The sequence below is a fragment of the Mus pahari genome, chromosome 8 (assembly GCF_900095145.1).
Source record: "Mus pahari chromosome 8, PAHARI_EIJ_v1.1, whole genome shotgun sequence".
NCBI classification, from domain to species: domain Eukaryota; kingdom Metazoa; phylum Chordata; class Mammalia; order Rodentia; family Muridae; genus Mus; species Mus pahari.
In genome coordinates, this window is record NC_034597.1 from 12,581,626 (window position 1) to 12,604,412 (window position 22,787).

The window sequence follows — 22,787 nt, forward strand, 5'->3', positions numbered from 1 at the left end:
TTTCTTTCTTTCTTTCTTTCTTTCTTTCTTTCTTTCTTTCTTTTTTGGGTTTTCGAGACGGTTTCTCTTTGTAGCCCTGGCTGTCCTGGAACTTACTTTGTAGACCAGGCTGGCCTCGAACTCAGAAATCCGCCTGCCTCTGCCTCCCGAGTGCTGGGATTAAAGGCATGCGCCACCACGCCCGGTTTTAATGTTTTTTTTTTGTTTTTTTTTCAGTATCCATTGAGACAATCACACAGTTTTTTCCTTTACTGTATTATGATAGTCAGTAGTCCACTACATGAATGTAAATTTTCTAACAATGAACCATACTTGCATTTTTTGGGGTGGATAAATTGTATTTGCTTGTGATTTTAAAGAGCATTAATAGGGAGTTGGCGCACACTTAGGGGGCTTGAAGCTGGACGATTGCTAGTTTGAGGCCATCGTGAGCTATATAAAGGCTATATGAGCTGCATAGTGAGCAGCTTTCTTGCCCAACCAAACAGCAGTGCCAAGTTGAGTTAGGATGGTGTGCCCCACCCCATTTTAAGACTGAATCTCACCATATGGTCCTGACTGACCTCAGATTCCCTCTCCCCTTCCTCCTGCTTCAGATGTCTGAGTGCTGGGGTTAAAGCTATAAGCCATCATACGAGATTTAATTATCTGACATTTAATGTTTTTTGTTATGTGTATTTCATTGTGTGTGTATGTTTATGGAGGTCAGAAGCTAGATAGACCCTGCAGGAATCAGTTCTTCCCTTTCCACCAAGCGGATTCTAAGCTTGGTGGCAAGCACCTATCAATTGAGCCATCTCTGGCTCCAAGTAGCTGAAATATTAAAAGGTCTTTGCTTTTTTGTTCATGAAGAACCTTGTTGAATAATTTTTTTGTTCTGTTCTTGAGCAAGTTTATATCAAGGTTATTTAATTTTTTATAAAATAAGTTATTTCCTTGGTCTTTAAAATGTTTTACATAAGGTAAAGATTATTTACTGTCGCAAGTTTGACAAAATGTGTCTAAAGCTCTCTGTCTACTGGCCTGCAGAAGTCTTGATCGCTCATGTTTACTTTCTACTGTTACTTTGTCTTTTTGTGGTGCTGGGGTCCAACTCATAGCTGTTCTTACTGCTTGTCTGTAGGAACTGTTGGTTTATGATTGAGATATGTTAAAATTTCCTATGCTAATTTTTTTACTTATTTTAGGTATAAGCTTTATATATTTCTAAATGATACTGTTAAACTGGTTTTAAAGTTTGTGGTTCTACTAGATTCTAAATTCTGTTGGTGATGTGTTCTTTAGTACCTGTTTTTTAATTAATGCTGTGATTCAGCCATGTAGCTCCAGACTTTGTTCTTTTTTTTAAGTCCACATGACAGTTACTGGTAGCTGTTTTTATTTATTTTTTATTAAAGGGAAAGTATTCCCTCACTGTATTTGCCCCATTTTTATTTTGTGTTTAGGCAATTTAAGCTTCCACATCATTGATTACATTATGCTGTAGAATAGTGACTATCAACTTTTTTCCACAGGACCTTCAAGTAATAACAGTGAGACTTTAACTATTAGTTAATTAAAAGAATATATTAGAAGAAGAAGGTAAAAAGCGTTTAGTAATGTTTAAAAATAATTTTTACATCACATAGCATCAGCATACATTTGAAAACTCTGGCTGCTTATAAAATAAGCTTGTATGTTCATTCTTTCTCTACACTAACCTTGACTTGAGAGAGAAAAGGACAGTAGAAGTCCATATGGGTCATGGAGTTTTTCATGGAACCTTCCAAGGTTTAGAATCCCTTCTCTGTGCACTAGGGCCAAATTTGAAAAGGGGTGGAGGAAGGAGAGAGAGGGAGTGGGAGAGAGAACTTCACATGCTAAGGATTCAAAGGTATGACTCACAGGATTTCAAATTTGCTGTTTACCAACACTTGGACACACAGCCAGGATGGCTGGGATGTTTATAATAGTCCATTCCCAGAATACTGCTTCCTCTTGTGTTATCTCTTGGGGGAAGCCAAAACTCACTCTCTCTCTCTCTCTCTCTCTCTCTCTCTCTCTCTCTCTCTCTCCCCCCCGTGTGTGTGTGTGTGTGTGTGTGTGTGTGTGTGTGTGTGTAGGGGGTTGATTTAGCTTTGTTTGTACATATTCTATTAGAGAAGGGTTCATTTGCTATTGCCTTTAAAAAACAATTTTGATAGTTTTTAATATGCTTACTACTCTTCCAGAGGACCCAAATTCAGTTCTCAGCACCATTGTCAGGGGCTGTCTTATAACTCTGGATCTAAAGGCTTTAACAACTGCTCTGGTCTCCACAAGTTCTGTATACGTGTGGCATTCACTCACATAGATGCAGGCACATACTCATAAATGAACTAAAACAAAACAAAACAAAACCCACCTTATCCCTTAGCTTTATTTTGGTCTAAGTTTTCATTTTGAGTGTCCATGTGCAGTTAGAGGTTAGGAGTATGTACTGCTCTAGTTGGTTTCCAGTACCATGTCAGGCAGTTCACAACCACCTGCAGCTCCAGTTCCAGTGGTTTTGACTCCGTCCCCCCACCCCCCATATATATGTAACTAAAATAAATCTCAGGGTGAGAAAGCTACTTTGTATTGTGTTGTACTTGGGAAGTTGGTACAGGGAAAGGAGTAGTTTATGGATTTCACGGATGAGAACAGTAAAAGCTTTCAGTTAAAACACAGGGTTGGAATGTGTTTTTAGCATTATCATGCAGCATAAGATAGGGTGGGTTGGGGCTGTGCACTTGCTACTGGAACTAGATAGTCTGTCTCTTTGTACTCTGTGTTCCCTACTCCTTTCTAAAAACTGCTACTGTGCCTGTGGCCTTCACTCAGGTTTCTAGATGACTAATGGCTGAGGATCCTTGACCTTTCAAAATGGCAACCCCAGGATGCAATGCATATTAGCTGTTGTTGAGATGCTACACAAGAATGAGTCTTATTTCTGATGTTTTAAAATAAAGTCGGACATCAAGCCTGTGCCACACATGTGTAACCCCAGGCCTCTGGAGACTCAGGAAGAAGAATATTCAAGAGAGAGCTACTTGAAAAGGGACTCAAAGAGACACTGGAGAGACTGGCCTTTGTGACTTGTGCCGAGTGGTAGAGTGAGCGACAGATAACATGTCTGATACACAGCATGCATTAGGAAAAAAAAAAGTAAAGCTCAAAACAGCTTGATTAGAGATAATTAAAGTCTCTGAGAACTAATGAACTTACACCCTTCTTTTATAATATTTTACATGGGGCGGTATTCTGTGGGAAGGAAGGATTTAGTCACGAGTGAGTATGTTCAGAATTCCATGAAAATATCATTGGTCTGTTTGATCTAAACCACAAGCACTGGTCCTTGAGGTTGAAGACTTAAAGGCAGAGAAGCCTCAGCTCGCACTAGTTGATTGGTTTAAGTTGTCTAAATGAATATTATTAGGACATAGTCAGGTTATGAGATTGTTTAGGAAACTGATCTTATTCCATGTCATTCGCTAGAATTTAGGTTTCTGTTTCAAAGTGGAAGATCACTTTAAGAGGCAGGCAGCGAATGCTTAAATAAAAATGACATTTTCCACTGACATGATTAACTCCTCCTGTTTCTGATTGCTGGTTAATCATAGTGGGATTTGTTTGTCTTTTATGAATGTGATTAAATTTTAATGTACTGACCAGATAATCTTATTGTAGTAAAAAATGGCACAGTGTCTATTCTGCCTATCATTTTATCACATAAGAGAACCATTAGTATGGAATCAATTTGATTCTTGGCAAGCCTTTTCCATTTTATTTTCCCATCCTGCCAGGTTTTCTCTCCATAAGTTATTCCTGGCATTTGAAATTCTTTTTTCAAGTTTGAAAATTATATACAGTAACTGGATCTTTGTGAGTAGATCTAGCTCAGGAATTCCATTCTGTGATGCTTGTTTATTTTCTATATTTTCACCCAAGCTCAAGTTCCTTTGAAGTAAAATCAAGTTTGGGACTATTTAACGATTTTCTGTTAGACATGGTGATACAGGCCTGCAATCCCTTTCCAGGGGAGATGGAGACTAGCGAATCATGAGCTCCAGGCTACAAGTCCAAAACTAGTGTGGACTCCATGGGAAAAGTGTCTCAAAAAATGCTAAACAAATAAGTATAATGATTTCCTCGGCAAAGATGATTTTACATTTCTTTTACTTGGTAAAAATGTATTCATCACCAGCACTCAGGAGGCAGAGGCAGGCGGATTTCTGAGTTGGAGGCCAGGCTGGTCTTCAAAGTGAGTTCCAGGACAGCCAGGGAGTTATTGAGCAATTTTTATTTGTATGGTGTTACGTCTGTGAGTTTTTAAGGTGAATTGCTAAGGTAATTGTTAAGGTGAATGAGATGTTTATGTTGTCGTGCTGAACTTACAATGTTATGAGAGAAGGTTGAGAAGTCCTATGGGAACAGAAGACACCTGTAGATTTGAGAGACAAGTGACAGTTCCCTAAAGGAAGAGACATTTAAAACTGAGCACGGGAAGGGGAGGCCAATCAAGTAAAGAAAGGTGGGAGACAGCACCTGAGGTAGCAGAAAGGATCATGTAAGGAGTCTTTGGCTTGTGGTCTTCAATGAATGATTGGCTATTCCTATGGTGCTTTTGAAATCATTTCTTTTAGTCCGTTTGAGTTTTCTTTTAAATACTTTCTTTCAAACAGTTTATGTATTTTTTGTGGGTGGGAATGTGGAGATCAGAGGACAGCTTTGGAGAGTTGATTGTCTCCTTCCACCAAGTGGGTCCTAGTTTGGTATTAAGGGCCTTATTAAGCCATCTCATCAGCTCATGACCTTAACTAGTTAATTAATTACTTAATTTTGAGACAGGGCCTTAGTATATAGCTTTGGCTGGTCTGGGACTCGCCAAGTAGACTGGGCTAGGATTAAAGGTGTGCACTACCATATCCAGCAAGTTTTTTGGTTTTTGTTTTTTGTTTTTTTTTTTGTTGTTGTTGTTGTTTTGTTTCTTTTTGGAAATGATCTCTTCCTCAGCCTGAAGTTTACTGATTCTGTTAGGGTGGTTGGCCAGTGGGATCCAGGGGGCCTGTGTCTGCTTCCAAAGTGCTGGGGTTAAAGATATCCACTACTGTGCCTGGCCCTTTTATGGCTATAGGGGATGAACTCAGGTCATCATGTGTGCTTTAATGGCAAGCACTCTACTGAGTCATCTCCCCAGTCCCTCGGTGGTGGCATATGCCTTTAATCCCAGCACTCAGGAGACAGGCAGGAGGATCATTATTTGTTTGAGGACAGTCTGGTCTACAGACTGAGTACCAAGACAGTCAAGGCTACACAGAGAAACCCTGTCTCCCGCCCCTGTCTTGAAACAAACAAAAGTGTTACGGGTTTTAAGTAACTTCTCTGTGATTTCCTTAGTGTAGTTTTTTTTTTTTTTTTTNCTTCTTTCTCCTTAAATTTTAAAGTTTAATTTATTTATTTTTAATTTTTTTTTTCGAGACAGGGTTTCTCTGTGTAGCCCTGGCTGTCCTGGAACTCACTCTGTAGACCTGGCTGGCCTCGAACTCAGAAATCCACCTGCCTCTGCCTCCCGAGTGCTGGGATAAATTTTATTATTTACATATATTTGTTTATTGTTGATTATGTAATACTGTTTCTGCCATCTCATCCATTGTGGTGGAAATGTGAGTTCATATGACTTTTCCAGACTGGCTGCATATTAAAATGACAGCACTCACTCCTTTGACTGAGCAGCTAGTGGATACACTTATAATGAGCTTCGGGCAGTTTATTGTAGTAGGCTAATAAATCATGAGTTATTATGTAGCTGTATAAAAGAATGAAGTGGTTCTTTATGTATCTTTAAACATTTTTTTAGATTTATTTTAATTTTATGTGGGTGTATGTTTTACTTGCATGTGTGTGTGTTTCTGGTGCTCTTGGAGATCAGAAGAGGGTGTGTAGTTTCTCGGAGGGAAATTATAGCCAGTTGTGAACTACCTGATGTGGGTGCTGGGAACTGAATCTCTATCTTTTTCAATAGTAACAAGTTCTCTTAACTGCTGAGCCATCTCTCCAGGTCCAGGCCTGAGGTTAAGACTTATCAACAGCCACATCACATCATTATTGGTGGTGTGTGCCTGTAGTCCTAACACTGCTTGGAAGATGGAGGCTGGAGGAGCACAAGTTCAAAACCAATCAGGGCTACACAATGAGTTCAAGGCTAGTCTGAAGTACATTGTGAGATCCTGTCTTAAAAGAAAAGAGTAGAAAAGCTGGGGATGGGGGTTGGATGGCTGGGTAGAGGCAGGCAGGCATAGTAGGTCTTTGTTTCTCACTAGAATTATTAGGTACTGCTTTGTGGTACCAGTGTCTATGTCTTAGTTTAATAAAGTGTGTTTTTTGAGTTATAACAATACTTTTTACATCTTTCATAGTCTAGGTTGTTTTTTTTTTTTTTTTTTTTTTTTTTGGTTTTTCAAGACAGGGTTTCTCTGTATAACCCTGGCTGTCCTGGAACTCACTTTGTAGACCAGGTTGGCCTCGAACTCAGAAATCCACCTGCCTCTNGGAACTCACTTTGTAGACCAGGTTGGCCTCGAACTCAGAAATCCACCTGCCTCTGCCTCCCGAGTGCTGGGATTAAAGGCGTGCGCCACCATGCCCGGCTTAGCCTAGTTTTTTAATATGTTGAAATTTTCATATTGGCTTAATTCTTCCTATTAGCAGTAACACTTCTTTTTTTTTAAGATCTATTTAGTTTATGTATGTGAGTACACGATCACTGTCCTCAGATACACCAGAAGGGGGCGTCAGATCCCATTACAGATGGTTGTGAGTCACCATGTGGTTGCTGGGAATTGAACTCTAACCTTTGGAAGAGCAGTCAGTGCTCTTAACAGTTGAGCCATCTCTCTAGCCTGCAGTAATGCTTCTTTATGCTTGTGGAAATATTTGTATTGTTTCATTTGATCCACAAAAGGATGCTATGAGTAGGGCCTTTTTTTTTTTTTTTTTTTAATTCAAGTGAGAATGTTTTTAAGTAATTTGTTTCTTTTCTCTTTAAGTTACTCAATGAAAACAATGGGTCTATTGAAATGAGATTAGAGGAGATAACCCACTCACTCTTTTTATGAATGAATAATTGAATAAATGAATATAGTTTAGTAAGTAGGTCAAGGAATATACTTGATTTATGCATTTTGAGTTCCTCTGTCAAATGAATTTCCCCCTCTCCCACATCCACCACCAAATCCATGGCTGACTCAGTGGTCTATACTAAACTGTATTAGTAGTAAACTAATTATTGGTTCAGTTATCTTTCAACTAACAACATAGTTTTATAGAATTGCTTAACCCAAATCCACTGAGCAAGATGAGTATAAAATATGCATCTTATTTTATTCTTTCTCCTTTTACCCCTATTCCTTTGTATTGTCTGATTATATAAAGCCTAGCACTTGAAGGCAGAGGCAAATGGAGCTTTGACTTCAAGGTGAAGTTGGTCTACATAATGATTTCTACACTACTTGGGGTCACATAGTAAGACTCTTGTCTCAAAAAATAAAAATAAAAAAAATCACTACATATACTTTGGGGCTTATGTTAAGTCTGACAGTACTACAGGTATTTTTCAGTCTTTTATGTCAATGTCCAGTGTAGGATGGGGAGGAGTAAAGAGTTACAAAGATGCAGCCATATAAAGTAAAGGTGTCAAATATGCTCTTATTTTTTATTGCTAAGAAATAACAAAGAACAAGTTATTCACAAGCCTAGTGCATGGAGTGAATGAACACATGTGCTGCTACTGGCTGCAAATTTTGAGATTTCAAAGGCCAAGTCCTGTTATAAATTGGCCTTGGCTATCTACCATATAGAAAAATAAATAGATTCACATGTATTCATTTTTTGTGTTTGTGTATAATGGTCTTCTATTTGCTTTCACTAAGGAGTTAACCCATATTCTTCCCCCTAGGGTTGAAAATGCTTGCACCAAGCTTGTTCAGGCCGCCCAGATGCTTCAGTCAGACCCATACTCAGTTCCTGCGCGGGATTACCTCATTGACGGCTCTAGGGGAATCCTTTCTGGCACATCTGACCTACTGCTTACCTTTGATGAGGCTGAGGTAGGCAATCTGATGCCCATAAAGACCTCCCTTAGACAAAAGCCCAGTTTTAGATTTATTTGTGTGTGTGTGTGTGTGTGTGTGTGTGTGTGTGTGTGTGTGTTCACATATGCTTGTTTATGGGTGCCCATGGAAATCAGAAGAGGGTATCAGATTCCTAAGGCCAGAGTTATAGGCAGTTGTGAACCACCTGACATGGATGGATGCCAAGAACCAAACTGGGGTCCTCTGAAAGAACACTATGAGTTCTTTACCTGGAGTTATCTTTCTAGCCCCTAAAGTATAATTTTAGAGGTAATAATGGAAGCCAGACATGGTGGCACACACCTTTAATCCCAGTACTCAGGAGGTGGAGGAAGGAGGGTCTCTGTGAGTTTGAGGCCAGCCTGGTCTACAGAGTGTATTCCCAGGACAGTCAGGGCTACACAGTGAAACCCTATCTCCAAAAACCAAAATTAAAAAGAAAGAGTAAACAAATAAACAAACCCTCAAAAAACCAAAAAAAAAAAAAAAAAAAAAAAACCCAATCCCCCCCAAAAGGGTTCATGCAATCCAATTCTGGATGGTTGTTTTAGAATGCTGATATATTAAAAAGCTTTATATCTCTAGTGCCATTTTCTATGTGTTATTCACTAATTTGACTAAGTCCTTAAATATATTTTTTCAGGTTCGTAAAATTATTAGGGTTTGCAAAGGAATTTTGGAATATCTTACAGTGGCAGAGGTAGTGGAAACTATGGAAGACTTGGTCACTTACACAAAGAATCTTGGGCCAGGTGAGCAAAATCCCAATTTTTTTTTAATAGACAATGATAACCATTACATCAGCTCTATTCCTTTCGAAAATTATTTTATTTTATTACATTTGTTTTTATTTCTTTAGTTGTGTGTGTGCACACATGCATTTTTTTTTAAAGATTCATTTATTTATTATATGTAAGTACACTGTAGCTGTTTTCAGACACTCCAGAAGAGGGTGTCCAATCTCAGTTGTGAGCCACCTTGTGGTTGCTGGGAGAGCAATCAGTGCTCTTAACCACTGAACCAACTCTCCAGCTCTTGCTCCGGCACCGCTTTCTGTAGCTCTCCTCGGACACCCCAGAAGAGGGCATCAGATCTTATTGTGGATGGTTGTGAGCCACCATGTGGTTGCTGGAATTTGAACTCAGGACCTTCAGAAGAGCAGTCAGTGCTCTTAACCACTAAGCCATCTCTCCAGCCCTGCAAAACCCAAATTTTATATTAAAAGTTCTAGGAATTTACTGTGTTAATCCAAGAGGAAAGGTTACTCTTTCCTTGCAGAAAACAGGGTGGAGTTGATGATGGGTTTCTGCTGAGGATATGTTGCTGTCTCTGAAGTCTGTTATCTACTTCCTGCAAGTCTCAGCCCTGTCAAAATCATTGAACCAGATTTGTGACTGCTGATGAGGGAAATGAAGGAAATACTTTTCTACTACTGTAATGCTGAAGGCCACCCTCAATCCTGACCTCCCATTCTGCAGTACACAGCATTCCTTCACTGTCTGCCAGCTGGCCGGTAGCCCTTTATGACTTCTTAGCTTGCTAATTAGCTGCCTACTATTGTGGACTTCTGCCATAGCCCAAGGCTGCAGAGATCTGATCAGGCCTCAAAGGAGAGAGGAGTGGTTGTAGTTAATCATTTTGAAATGATTATTTAGGCATCTGAGTATTGAATATTCAAAATACGCAGATGCCAGCATTTGATCTTATAGATATAACATGTCCTTGAGAGTCCATAAAGTATGAATAAGGTTAATGGAAAGGCTTAATGGGTGTTTAGAAGTTTATAGCCCTGTGAATTATTTTTTAATTGAAATGTTGGTGTTTATTTAACAATGTCTTTCTGAGGTCCAGTGTAGTTGTTCCTTGAACTTACTCCTTTTCTGAATTGAGAAGCCCTGAGAATGGCCTTTTTTCATGGCTTAGAGGTGTGCTGAGGAGGCTGGTATATGTTTGGGAGTGTTAGAGATTAACACAGGCTAAGTGCATGGTAGGCGAGTGGGACACCCCTAGCCAAGACCTGTATTCTGTTTTCCTCAGGTACCTTTATGCAAAATCTAACAAAATTAAAGGTACTCAGGGTGAAGCAGAAGCAGTCCATCTTTCTGCCTCTCCTTGGTCTTGATGGACTGTAAAACTACTTATGAAATCTGAGGGATGATTTGAAAATCAAAGCTTAAAACAAAAATCATATAGCTAGCCAGTGAGATGATAAAAGCACTTGGAGCCAAGCCTGCCAACCTGAGGTCTATCCCAGGAGCCACATGGTAGGAGAGAACTGACCCCTAAGTTGTCCACTGACCTCTACACGTTCACTGTGACACATGTGTGTCCTCACATTACACATATCATATCGTCAATAAATGAATGCAATTCAAAATTTACATAGCACTTTTGAATAATGACCAAAGTAAACAAAGTATAACAGATTGATTCCAAAACACCAGATGGTTAAAAAGCTGTACTTTTTATAATATTTCTATTTTGATTATAATTTTAATAGTATTTTGAATCAACTTGAAAATTCAAAAACATATTACCAAGGGAAAGGCTCATTAGGTAAAGATTCTTGACAAGTCTGCCTGAGTTCCCTTCTCAGAACCAACATGGTAAAAGGAGAGAAGCAGTTCCTGCTTCTCTGTCCATAGATGCCCCTTGCCACACAAGTATGCTCCCAATCCACAAATCAGTGAATGCCAAACAAACATACAAACAACCCAAAACATCCAACACAGTCCAGCTCACTGCTCTTAGAATGCTTTCCCTGAGAGTTAGGGTAACAGCACAATAGTCAGATATGCAATATGAAGTCTGGATGTATATAGTATGGAAACGACTACATTTAGGATTTTCCTTTAGTAAATTACTTTCACTGAAAACTGTAATATTACATAAATGCTAGTTAGTTAGCAATGTCTGTCTTTAAATAGGTAGATAGTAGGTTAGGAGTTTTGTAGTAATTCACAATGCATTTAGGCCGAAAAGGCCAGATTCTGGTTTGGTTCCCTGCTCATCCTGCATAATTGCTTCTTTGTGCCCCAGGAATGACTAAGATGGCCAAAATGATTGATGAGAGACAGCAGGAGTTGACTCACCAGGAACACCGAGTGATGTTGGTGAACTCAATGAACACAGTCAAAGAGCTGCTTCCTGTTCTCATTTCAGGTACTTCCTGCTTTATTTATAGGACAGGGGGAGTTATAAGTTCTGGCTCAGAAGGCCATTCTCCTTTGTTGCCCTGGTTCATGTCCTTTAGACTGGGTGAAGATTTGAGTGTTAAATGTTAACACTATAGTCACCATCTTGAATGTTCTTTCTCTCTTTCTGCTTTAACTGACAAAAGAAATTTGTGCTTACTGAGTGTCAGTATGTGCCAGTACTTCATTGATTATGTATTAGTCTGGTTGTGGGTTATTTAGTTTAATTCTTAGAAGATGGCTGCATTTAAATTTCTATGAAGTATGTTATTGTCACGCTTCAGTACCTTCAGTTCCAGTACCTTCAGTTCCAGGGCCCCAATACCCTCTTCTGGTCTCTAGGGACACCTGTACATACTTGACACACAATCACACATACATACACATAAATAAGAAAAATATTTTTAATTAAAAAATTTAATTAAAAAACTTTTTCCTTTCTTTTTCTTTTTTTTTGGGGGGGGGTGGAGTGGGAAGGATTGATTTTTTTTTTTTTTTTTTTTTTTTTTTTTTTTTTTTTTGATAAAAGATTACAAAATTAGGCCTTGTTTCTATGGAATGCACTATGTAGACCAGGGTGGCCTCAAACTCACAGAAANTTTTTTTTTTTTTTTTTTTTGATACATGGTTTCTTATGTAGCCCTAGATGCCCTGGAATGCACTATGTAGACCAGGGTGGCCTCAAACTCACAGAAATAATGCTGAGATTAAAGGTGTGTGCCACAACTCCCTGATTTAAAAAACAATAAATCCTAAAAACAAGAAGGAATGGAAGGAAGGAAAGGAGGAAGATAGAGAAGTCACTGGTGTCCACTGAGAACTCCTGGAAGACATACCAATATCTTTGGAGCCTTCCGTAGTGTCGGGGGAGCAGGTTACCCAACAGTTCTATTGGTGTTTTTTATTTTGTCCCGTTAGGTTTGCCGGGTCTAGAGGCCATGCTATACTCACGATGCTGCTGGTTGAGAAGGATATTAAGCACTTTATGATTGTAGATCATCTGTGTGTGTTAAATTAGTTCCCTAATGATGTGTGGTGCTCCCTTTGTATTTTCAATTTGCTATACAGTGAAAGCTGCTGATATTGGAACTTTATCAGCAGATTTGCAGTGAATGTTTTATATATTCTTTTAAAGACATTAGAAGAGCAAAATATATGTTGAAAGTAGAGAAGATCATCTGTGAGTAGTATTAAGCAATAAGATTAAATGGATCAGACTGCCTAGGCCCACTCAATTGGTCAAAGAGAAATGACCCCCACCTTCCTGCCTCTGACTTCCACATCAATTTTTTTTTCCACATCAATTTTTAAAGATCAAATTATGATCATTTGTTTATTATTATAGCTATGAAGATTTTTGTTACAACCAAAAACTCAAAAAACCAAGGAATAGAAGAAGCTTTGAAAAATCGAAATTTTACTGTAGAAAAGATGAGTGCTGAAATTAATGAGATCATTCGTGTGTTACAACTCACTTCCTGGGATGAAGATGCCTGGGCCAGCAAGGTAAGTCTTACTAGAGGAGAAATGATGAAAATTGTCAAATTCTCATCTCCTGGGAGATTTTGATTATTCAGTATTATTTTGTAGAAATACACAGATATTACGGACATAATTTCTTGCTCACTTATTTTATCAATTGCCTGTCACCATTATACATTTCCTTTGTTCCAAGGTGGATAGAATAGTCATATAGCATGAATACTGGTAGAAAGCTGAGGTGTGTAGCCTTCCTTCAGGCTTAATTCTTATTGGTTGGGCTGGTGGGGGACTTGGTATCATACTTCCTTGGCTGGGCTCCTTGCTTTTTACATGGGTGATTGTTGCCAGGGAACTTAAGAAAGAAAGTGAACATGCCTATAATTATGTACTTCATGCAAGGCCTAGCCTTAGCCAACCTTTGATTAAGAGAGTGAACAGAGGAAACTCTAGAATTTTTAGATGTGTTGCTTGGTCACTGTTTTTTCCTAAGGGAGTGTAATTAAAATATTGGTCTTCGTATTTGTCAGTTTACCTTTGCCTTCTCTAGGTACTCAGACTGCAAAGGGAATTCATGATGCAGGTTCCTTTTAGAGCCTATTGGTAGTGGTTTGGAGTGGTTGCCGCTCTGGTCTACTATTCCTATGCAATGGTAAAGCTTTCAGATCTGGGGAAGCCAAGACATTTTGGTTTATACTTGTCTTAGAGAAGTACAGGATGTAGGCAGTTGTGGTAAATGCCCAGACTCCAGGGTCTAGCTTTCCCATGTATGATCAAAATGCTGTCACCGAGGTCACCCAGCTGGTTGTTAACAATGACTTTATAATTTGACTTCGTTGGGTGCTCATTAGGGCTGCTTTTCCCTTCCTTCAGGACCTTAGAGAAGGTAAGATCAAATCTGGGGCCTAACATCGCCAGTCCTCCTGCTGTTCAGAAAGCTAATTTAACAGGATATAATCAGTTTACTTTAAGTATAGTATAGATTCATTCACAGAGGTGTTCCCTCATTGATAGTATGTTCTCTAATGGGTTATAAAATTATATTTTAAGTTTTTATGATAAAATCATCTTAAGTTCTTGATATTTGATTTTGCTTTTGCGTGATAACTTTACTTCCCAATGACTTCTTTGTGCATCTTCTTTTTGTTGTTGTTCTCTTGTTTGTTTTATTCTTTTTCTCGAGCTTAGAAGGTAAGCTTTCTCTTGCCCTTTAGTTCCCTTTTTGCTTAAAAAGAGAAAAAGCATGTCTGTGAGGCTTTCTTGTGCCGTGTGCCATGCCTTATTTCGTGTGCCGGTGTGTAACACTGTGCTCGGATATGTGTCAGAATCTGACTTAATGTGGAAATCTGGGCTGTGCTGGGCAGACTGACTCTGTGTCTTATTGAGTTGGTGTTTGGGGTGGGTGGGACAAGATAGAAAAGATTGCTATGGTATATCAGGCTTTCTATATTTGGTAGGTGCTTTTGTCTCTTTGAGCATTGCCCCTAAGAACATTTTTTTGCCCATTCATCCCAGTGGCCTCATTGGAAGGGCACATTTCCTACGTAGCTGGGCCAGTTATGTGGGACCCAGCTCTTGGGAAAGAAGACTTGAGGTGGTGCATCTCTGTGCCTCTCCTAACAGCCTGTGGGCCTTCACATTTTGCTTTTGGAGATGTATTTTTGAAGGTTTTGCTGACAACAAAAATGGGTAGGCTAAAGAGCTGTTCTGCTTCTACTACCAAAGCAAAAGAGGACAGGAAGTAAAGAATAGTGTTGTTTTTTTCCCCCCTTACCTTGAGTTGATAACTTTCTGCATGTTCTGTTGCCTAAGCTGTCAGCCATAATTCAGTGATTTCATGTTCCCCTAACCAAATCTCTTTCCTTTACTTCTAGCGGATGAGAAACTAGTAAGGAAGAACAGACTTTTAATTGTAGCGTTTCTCTATTTTTGGGGAAAAGTAATCTCTCAGTTTAAAGTAAACACACGTTACTGAGTTTATTTTCTGCAACTGCCATCAAGAAATGCTTCTTAAAGAACAAACAAGCAAAACCCAGATAAGTGTAGTTGGTTTCATTAATAGGATCATAGACTTGGGCAGGATAGACGAGGGAAATAGACAGACCTGGTCCTTACCAGCTGTCTTGTACCTGTCCCATATTCATTCGCCCTGGATGAAGCTGGCTAATTAGGATAAAGCAAAACTAACTTCTTCAAGAGTGAAAATAAATTAAGTCTGCTCAGCCAAAAGAAGCTCAAATACATAGCATTCGAATGAACAGGAGGAACTTATCAATCTGCCTGCTTTTGTTATACATTTACTTGATTCAAAAATCAAAATAGTATAAAAAGATACACATGATGAGCCACTCCCAGCCCTGCTGCCTTCCCAGTTTACCTCCATTTAACCCTATGTGTAAACTCTTTAGTGGTTATAAGAATATTTAGAAAAAGAAATTTTACCCTGAAAATGGACAGTGTTAACTAGGGAAGTGCTTTTTTTTTTTTTTAAATTAAAAACACATTCTTATTTTATTTTATTTTTTTGTAGAATTCCAAATCTTTCTTTTCTGAACTTTAAACAGTAAAGTAGTCAGATATGGGGTCTGTCTGTTGCCACCAGGTTCCCATTCTGTTCAATGCAGTTTTCAGTACCTCCGTCCCTACCAATAAGTAATTAACTCTGTCTTCCCGTACTTGTTTCATGCTTCCCCATTGGTGCAGTATTCTTCTGGAAAGTGAAGGTTCCTCTAGAAAAGTGGGGGAAGAAAGTAAGTGGAACAAATTCTTGATAAAAATACGTCTTCTGAATAAGTTCAGATTTCGACGAGGCAATGCATAGCTGAATAGTGTACCTGTTAAACCTACATTCAACTTGCAGATTCACACATTTAATATTAACTTTATGTACTTCATTTCTATTGAAAGTAAAAACTATCCCTTAAATCAAGAGTCATTTACAGTGATCATTAAAGTGAAGCCAGCATTTTTTTTTCCCTGGGACAGCATTATGAATCAGGAGAACTTGAGTTAAATACAACTCTTATTTTATTCTGCAAATTTAAAACTCTTTACTTAGTCTTTTAAAAAATTATTTATATTGCATATATCTTGGTATATGTTGGGAGATGAGAGACAAATAAAAGCATTTTATTGCTCGCGTTTTTTTGAGCCTTACAGAGGTAGCTTTTCATGTTGAGCCATCAGATACTGTGACTCATGATTGATTATTGTGGTGAGTCTCCTGCTGGGGGCTAGGCTGGTGACTGACTAGGATGCCTTCCACGTGAGATTATTGTTCTTTTCAACAAGAAGGAAATACTGTTAAGATTGTGCTATCCTGTGACATCCTCACTGCAGACCATTGGGATTTAAGGGTTGAATTGAATTTTGATTACTTTTAAAAAGATCAGGTTGTATATAAGCTTAGAACATGTTTTTTGAGTGTTCTCAGGTTTTGTTTTAGCCCTCAAAAAATAAGACAATTATCTAGAGGAGTTTGGCTAAGTAGTTAACTCAGGCATTTGTGATGTTTTGTTTACTTCTCAAGGAGGGAATCCGCAAATGCTAAAGGAATTGGTGCTTCCCATCTGATCTAGGTTATCTTTAGCTGGTCCATCTGTCAGTGTGCTCATAACTGGTGTAGGTATTTAGAATTGTGAAGCTTTTATCAGGGAGGAGAAACCAAGGATAGAGAAGGCAACTTGCTAAAATCATAGGACCAGTCAACTTTGTCATCGGTCAATTTGTTCTTCCCTGAAACATCTTTGTTCAGAACATTGGTGTGGTGCTTGTAGAAATGGAGTCAGAAGTGAGGAGGGATGGGGAGACAAGTATTAGTAGAAGAAAGGAAAGAGGGCTGGGCAGGAGTTTCCATATTTAAAATTCTTAACTTAAAACTACTAGCATTGTAGGACTCTGCTTTTCTTCCTAAATTTATTTATTATTATTTGAGACAGGGTCTCTCTAAGTAGTCCTGGCTGTACCGGGCTTAGAACTTACAGAAATCCAGCCTCCAGAGTGCTGAACTCCACTTTTCTAACTGGTTATTCTTGATTGCCTCCAGGGAGAATCTCAGTATCATTTACAGGTGTTCTTGAAACCTGAATGTGTATTAAAGTTTAAGAGTCCGTTAGTTCTTTGCCAAAATGTTCTTTGTTTTTGTTTTGGATGTCTTTCCACCTTTAGTATATGGTAGGGACTGCTAGGACACTGAAGTTTTGATACTGAGCAACACACACACACACACACACACACACACACACACACGTGTATTTCTCCAAACTGATGTCTAGGCTTAGTGCTTACGGAATCTGTTTATATTATATCTGCTGCTAGTACATTTTCATTGCTCAAGACATGATGCCCTTTAAAAATATATGTGAGATTCTTTGGAGACAAAAAATATCTATACATGTGTCTATAAACACGTTTGTTTTTAATAACAATGACTAAACTGTGATCACTAGCAGCTCTGGTCAAAATAAGAACTTAAGGTCTTTTAAGTAACTTATAAATTTTTATAACTGTCTAAATCACAGGCTTAAAAATCAGAGTGATAGAAAGATGACTCAGGGGGGGTGAATGCACGTGTCTGCTAGTCTGATGATCTAAGTTTGATCCCTGGAACCCACACTGTCAGAGAGCGTTGACTCCAGTAAACTGTCCTTTGACCTTCACAGGTGTGCTGTGATACATTGTCATCCATTCACATATATAAATATAATATAGAAGAATATAACAGCAGCAGCAGCAGCAACAACAACAACAACAAAAACCAACCTAGAAACTAACAACAACAACAACAACAAAAACCAACCTAGAAACTAACAAACTGCAGTTCCCAGGTTTAAAAATGCAGTGTCAGGACTGGAGTGGCTCAGTGGGTCAGAACATTGTCTACTCTTCCTGAAGACCCCTGTTCAGTTCCTAGCACCCACATGGCAGTTTGGCACATTCTGTAACTCCAGTGCCAGGGGATCTGATGCCCTCTTCTGGCCTCCATAAGCACCAGATATGCACACAGTGCACAAACATACGTGCAAGGAAAACATCCAAATAACATTTAAAAAAAATTGCAACTTCATTCCATATTTGCCCTTGGCTCAGAGTAGGGGAAACAAGCATCTGCTAATTTTAATTTCCTGGTGTTGCCAGAGCTACTCAGAAGAAAATTACCCTCTTCCTGAGAATCACAGTTTTTCTTCATGGTGAAGGGGCTATAGAGTTTACTAGAGAAAAAAAGCAATGATTTTTGAGGATGCTGATTAGCGCAAAGCTTGTTTCTGCATTGTGCTTCAAATCGTTTTGGGACATTGGAGAATCAAAGCAGCCATTTATGTTAGCGCAGATTGTAAGTTTGAGCTCTGGAGCTTCTCTGCATTAGGCAGAACCCATACTGAAGAGGTGAAGATCTGCTGACTGGTGCTGAAAGTTTGTGACATATTTGGCAACTTTCTTTGGAAGAAAAGAAAAAGAAATTGAATTTCATGTGATATAAAATAAGAGGTTGGATTCAGCAAGCTTAAGGTCAAATGGTCCTAAGTCGTTGTTTCTTAAGTTGGAAGATAAGGTTACATTTCAACGTGAAATTCACTGAAGTAATTGAAGGGAAACTGCTAAGACAGCATCTACCCTGTAGGAAATTGAATTGAAGTTACCTTCCTACCTAGTAGCCATTACTGCTAGACTAGTGCTAAAATATGTCTGACTTTCTGAAAATATGTTCTGTTCGTTGGAATTTAGATTTTGAAATGTAGGTGTCTATTAGCTTTCTCACCAAAATTAAAAGTATTACAGAGATGTTTATTAACAGAGTTTTAAATTTTACACTGACACAATACCTCTTTTCCAAGAAAAAGCTTATGTTATTATAAACAAATACACATGTAGACAAATTGTAAAATCTTATAACTTAGGTAGGTAAATACTGAAAGCTATCCAGTTTTTTGAGATTAGGAGTTACCTGATATCTTAAAAAGATATCCATTTAGGCCTTTCTCATTTGAAATTCAGCTCTGGGAGCAAATTTTGTTGTATAAATTATTGTACAACAAAGCAACAAAGTGGAGGAAAGAAACAGATTTAATCAATATTATCAAGTGTAGTTATGAGTAGACTTTGGACTAGATTTTCCTGATGCTGCCTAACATTGGTAGCTGACACAATTCATATAACTTAGTAACTTTTCACCCTACCCTACCACCCGTCGGTAGTTCACTCTTTTTGTTGCTGTGGCTGAGGGATAAAGTTAGGATGAGAGCACACTCTATCTTTTTAGAGAAAAGAAAATGGTGGGGGGGGGGGAGGGGAGTCCTAAAGCAGAGTCCATCATTTGAGCAGATATTTTGGAAGCAGCAGGGTTCATCTGCTGCTGAGTTTCCAGCCTGTTCTTTTTTTGTTGTTGTTGTTATAGTGATGAGTAGGCATGTGCTCGGTGCCCCCTGTGGAAGCTTGGTGGTACAACCCTGGTAGGAATGGAAATTGAAGAAAGTTTAGGAATAAGGGCATGTGAAGAATTTTAGAAGTTAACATTATGTTTTGATGGGTTGACTCTCTGAGAGTCAGTCCTCTGGTGCAAAAACAAAACAAAACAAAACAAAAAACAAAAAAACAAAAAAAGAGACAGAATGTTTTTTAAGATGTTAAGTAGAGATGGCCAGTCTAGGGCCAGATGTAGCACATACCTTTAATTCCAGAAGTTGTGAGGCAGAAGCAGATCAGTGGAAAGTCAGCCTGGTCTATGTGATGAGTCCCAGGGAACTAGGGGGTGGGAGAATGGGGGAGAGAACAGAGAGAGGAGAGAGGAGAGAGAGAGAGAGAGAGGAGAGAGGAGAGAGAGGAGAGAGGAGAGAGGAGAGAGGAGAGAGGAGAGAGGAGAGAGGAGAGAGAGCAAGAGGGTGGGGAGAAAGAAAAAAAGAGAGACTGTACAATCTCCCAATTCTAAAGATTGGCACATGGATATTTGTTTCATTGTTATTTTATTATGTATTATAAATTAAGCTGGGAGTCATGGCACATACCTTTAATCAGACAATTTTTATGTGGACAAGACCAGCCTGATTGACATAGCAAATTTTATCTATCCAGAGCTACATAAAGAGACCCTGTCTCAAAAAATTTTTTTCTTTTAATTGGTTGTTTTCTAGTGACATCCTAGCAGATTCTGTGTTAGTTTTATGCTTCTCATCATGAGTCCTGGTTATAAGCAATGCATTGAGATCCATTTATTAGGGTGGGGAGGGATCTAAGGATGAGAAGTGAGGAACAGCAGGAAAGGCCAGCAGTGTGCTTTCTTCTTGTAAAACTTTTTGTGGTTTATTTTGAAAACTAAAACAAAATGGTTACATTAATACTATCTATTTATTTTTTCCAATGAGAAACTCCAAGTTTTTTGATTTATTAAATATAATGAAATACCATCTGGTGTTTGTGTGTGTGCATTTTAAAATAAGAGATAAAAAGACTGTGCTTTGTGGAACCACATACTAATAAGGCTTGCCTAAAGCAGGGAGGACTCTGGCAAGGCTTCCACTTGATGTTGAGGCTCCACAAGGTTCCCCACTGGATGGCGACCATTGGGAAAGCTGATAATGAAGTATGAGCAGCAGACATCCTTCCTGCTGAAGACATTAGGCATTTTTTGGCTTGAGCATCTTTTAAAGCTTTTACGATTTTAGCAATGGAGACACCAGGAGGCAGAATAGAATTAACTGAAGATTTGCATGCAAGATGTTGCGTTTTGACAGACACAAGACTTGTGGTGTGGTGAGATTATTTAAGGCTGTTGTAGGACTACCTGAGCTGTTGTGTGTTAGTGCTGTAACTACTGCTTTGTAAAAATTAAGAGACCATGTCACAAAACAGACAACAACTGTGGCATTTCTCTTCCAAAGGACACTGAAGCCATGAAGAGAGCACTGGCATCCATAGACTCCAAATTGAACCAGGCCAAAGGTTGGCTCCGTGACCCCAATGCCTCCCCAGGTAACTCCGCAGTAGAAAATTCTGTTTTCTGAACAATAAATAGTTAAAATACAATCAAATGAAGGAATGGGAGTAATCCTTCCATAATCTCACCATCCTGAGGTAGCCGTAGCATTCTTCCATAGTTCTGAGAAATTGAAACATCCTTAGCCTTAAAGGATGAAGGCACAAAATCTCTCATTTCTTACCATGAGTAAATAAGCCAAGTTAAGCTGGTGTTCTCTGAAAAGTTACTGCTTCACCCATTCCCTGAAGCAGAAAGGTTGTTATTCTGAATAAACTCTTTTTTGCTAGTTCTGGTTGGAAGCTAGTACCATTTATGTCAGCAAAGTACTTAGTTAAGCAGATCGTACAGTGCTGTTAATATAAGATATAAAGTTGAATATATAAAGATAAGACCCAACAAGGCTTTTGGCTTTATGGCTTTTCTAATTTAATATTTATTCCACTTCAGATTGTTTGAACAAATGTGAAAAGCCTAATGGAAGTTGGAGGTCTTAAGTCCTGTTGAATTATGAGACTGCTTTTCATTGGCCACATACTTATGGCAAAGCCACTTCATATCTCCAAGTAGATATGGTGCAACATATCTTCCTTCACAGGGCCTGTGGTTAAGCCTCACCTTATGGCTATGAAGCAGTGTGTGGCTGTAGCTGTCAGGTCATGTATTCCTTCATGAATGAAATGACTTGTGATGGGATCTCTCTGGATAATTGATGTGCTCACGGTGTAGATATTGACTATTTCACTATTTTAGGGGATGCTGGAGAGCAGGCCATCAGGCAGATCTTAGATGAAGCTGGAAAAGTTGGTGAACTTTGTGCAGGCAAGGAACGCAGGGAGATCCTAGGAACCTGCAAAATGCTAGGGCAGATGACTGACCAAGTGGCTGACCTCCGAGCCAGGTAAGATTCCTCTACTTTGCTTAAACCAGTACTGAACAGCTTACTCTTGAGGAGGTGATTCAGAGCACAGGTTCATGCCAATTTTATTGAATTGCCTTTTGCTAATAATAAAGCTTTAAAATATTCAAAGTCTAATAAAGTTAGAGCTTATTATATAATTATTAGTTTTTTATGATTAATAAGGAGCAGAGTTAAACTCTGACCAAATTAGTTATCTTTTATAAAGGATGTATGGATAGGCAGAAAATTCCAGTAGGGCTGGAGGTATACCCCAGTTGAGAGAATGCTCGCTTAGTATGTATGTAGGTCTGGGCTTAGTTCCTAGAACCCATTAGCCAGCAGGGAGCAGGTGCCTCGAATCCCTAGAACTCTGGAGGTGGGGGCAGGAGGACCAGACTTGAGTGTCTTCCTCAGCTATCTGTATTGAAGGCCAGCTTAGCTACATGTGTAGCAATTTTTTTTTTTTATATATAAATACTGCCATCCACCCCAATGTTTTACGTTCCTAAATGAAAGACATATACTCAGCCTTTGTATTTTGATATGCCTTAAATAGTGTAAGAGTTGGGCTACTTTCTAACCTCCATGTGGATAATCTACCTCCTGTCGATAAGCCTGAGTTATTACTTACAAAATTCTACGTTCTACCTCGGCTGCCCTGGACCCAGAGGGCTGCCCAACTGGGTCGCACTCTCCCAGCTCCTTCATGTGCTGCCTATGCCTCCCTGTCCTCCACTCTCCTCAGGCATGGCGTCTCTCCTCACCTTCCCCTGGCATGGTGGATCTCTTCCTTCATCTTTTCTCTCCATGCCAAGCCCAGGAAATTCTCACATCCTTCCTCTGTCCTGCCGAGTCATTGGCTGCTGGCATCTTTATTTACCAATCAGAAGCAATTGGGGACAGGGCCCCTTGAGTGTTTTCTGTACAGACACTCCTGAGTACCAAAATTAACATTATAATACAAGCAGCATTAGGCCAAACCCACTACAACATGAGATACTAGTTTTTTTCATTTTGTGTTTATTATTGTATATATTTATTTTGAAAATTGTTAATATTTTATTATTATTCTTATGTGTACACCTGTACTCTGAGCCATCTCACAGAGCCCCTTA

General features: G+C 38.9%; 1 protein-coding gene across 3 annotated transcripts in view; it reads left to right on the forward strand.

The window, feature by feature from the left end:
* Positions 1–22,787, forward strand: part of Vcl (vinculin) — a 99,717-nt gene that overhangs the window by 42,548 nt on the left and 34,382 nt on the right. For 2 of the 3 annotated variants that reach the window (XM_021202925.1, XM_021202924.2), the window contains exons 3-8: positions 7,955–8,105; positions 8,773–8,881; positions 11,169–11,291; positions 12,669–12,829; positions 20,677–20,767; positions 21,525–21,672. In XM_021202925.1, the coding sequence (XP_021058584.1) occupies positions 7,955–8,105; positions 8,773–8,881; positions 11,169–11,291; positions 12,669–12,829; positions 20,677–20,767; positions 21,525–21,672 (783 nt within the window). Of the gene's footprint in view, positions 1–7,954; positions 8,106–8,772; positions 8,882–11,168; positions 11,292–12,668; positions 12,830–20,673; positions 20,768–21,524; positions 21,673–22,787 lie in introns of all 3 variants that reach the window. The other variant, XM_029541743.1, reaches the window with a different exon arrangement.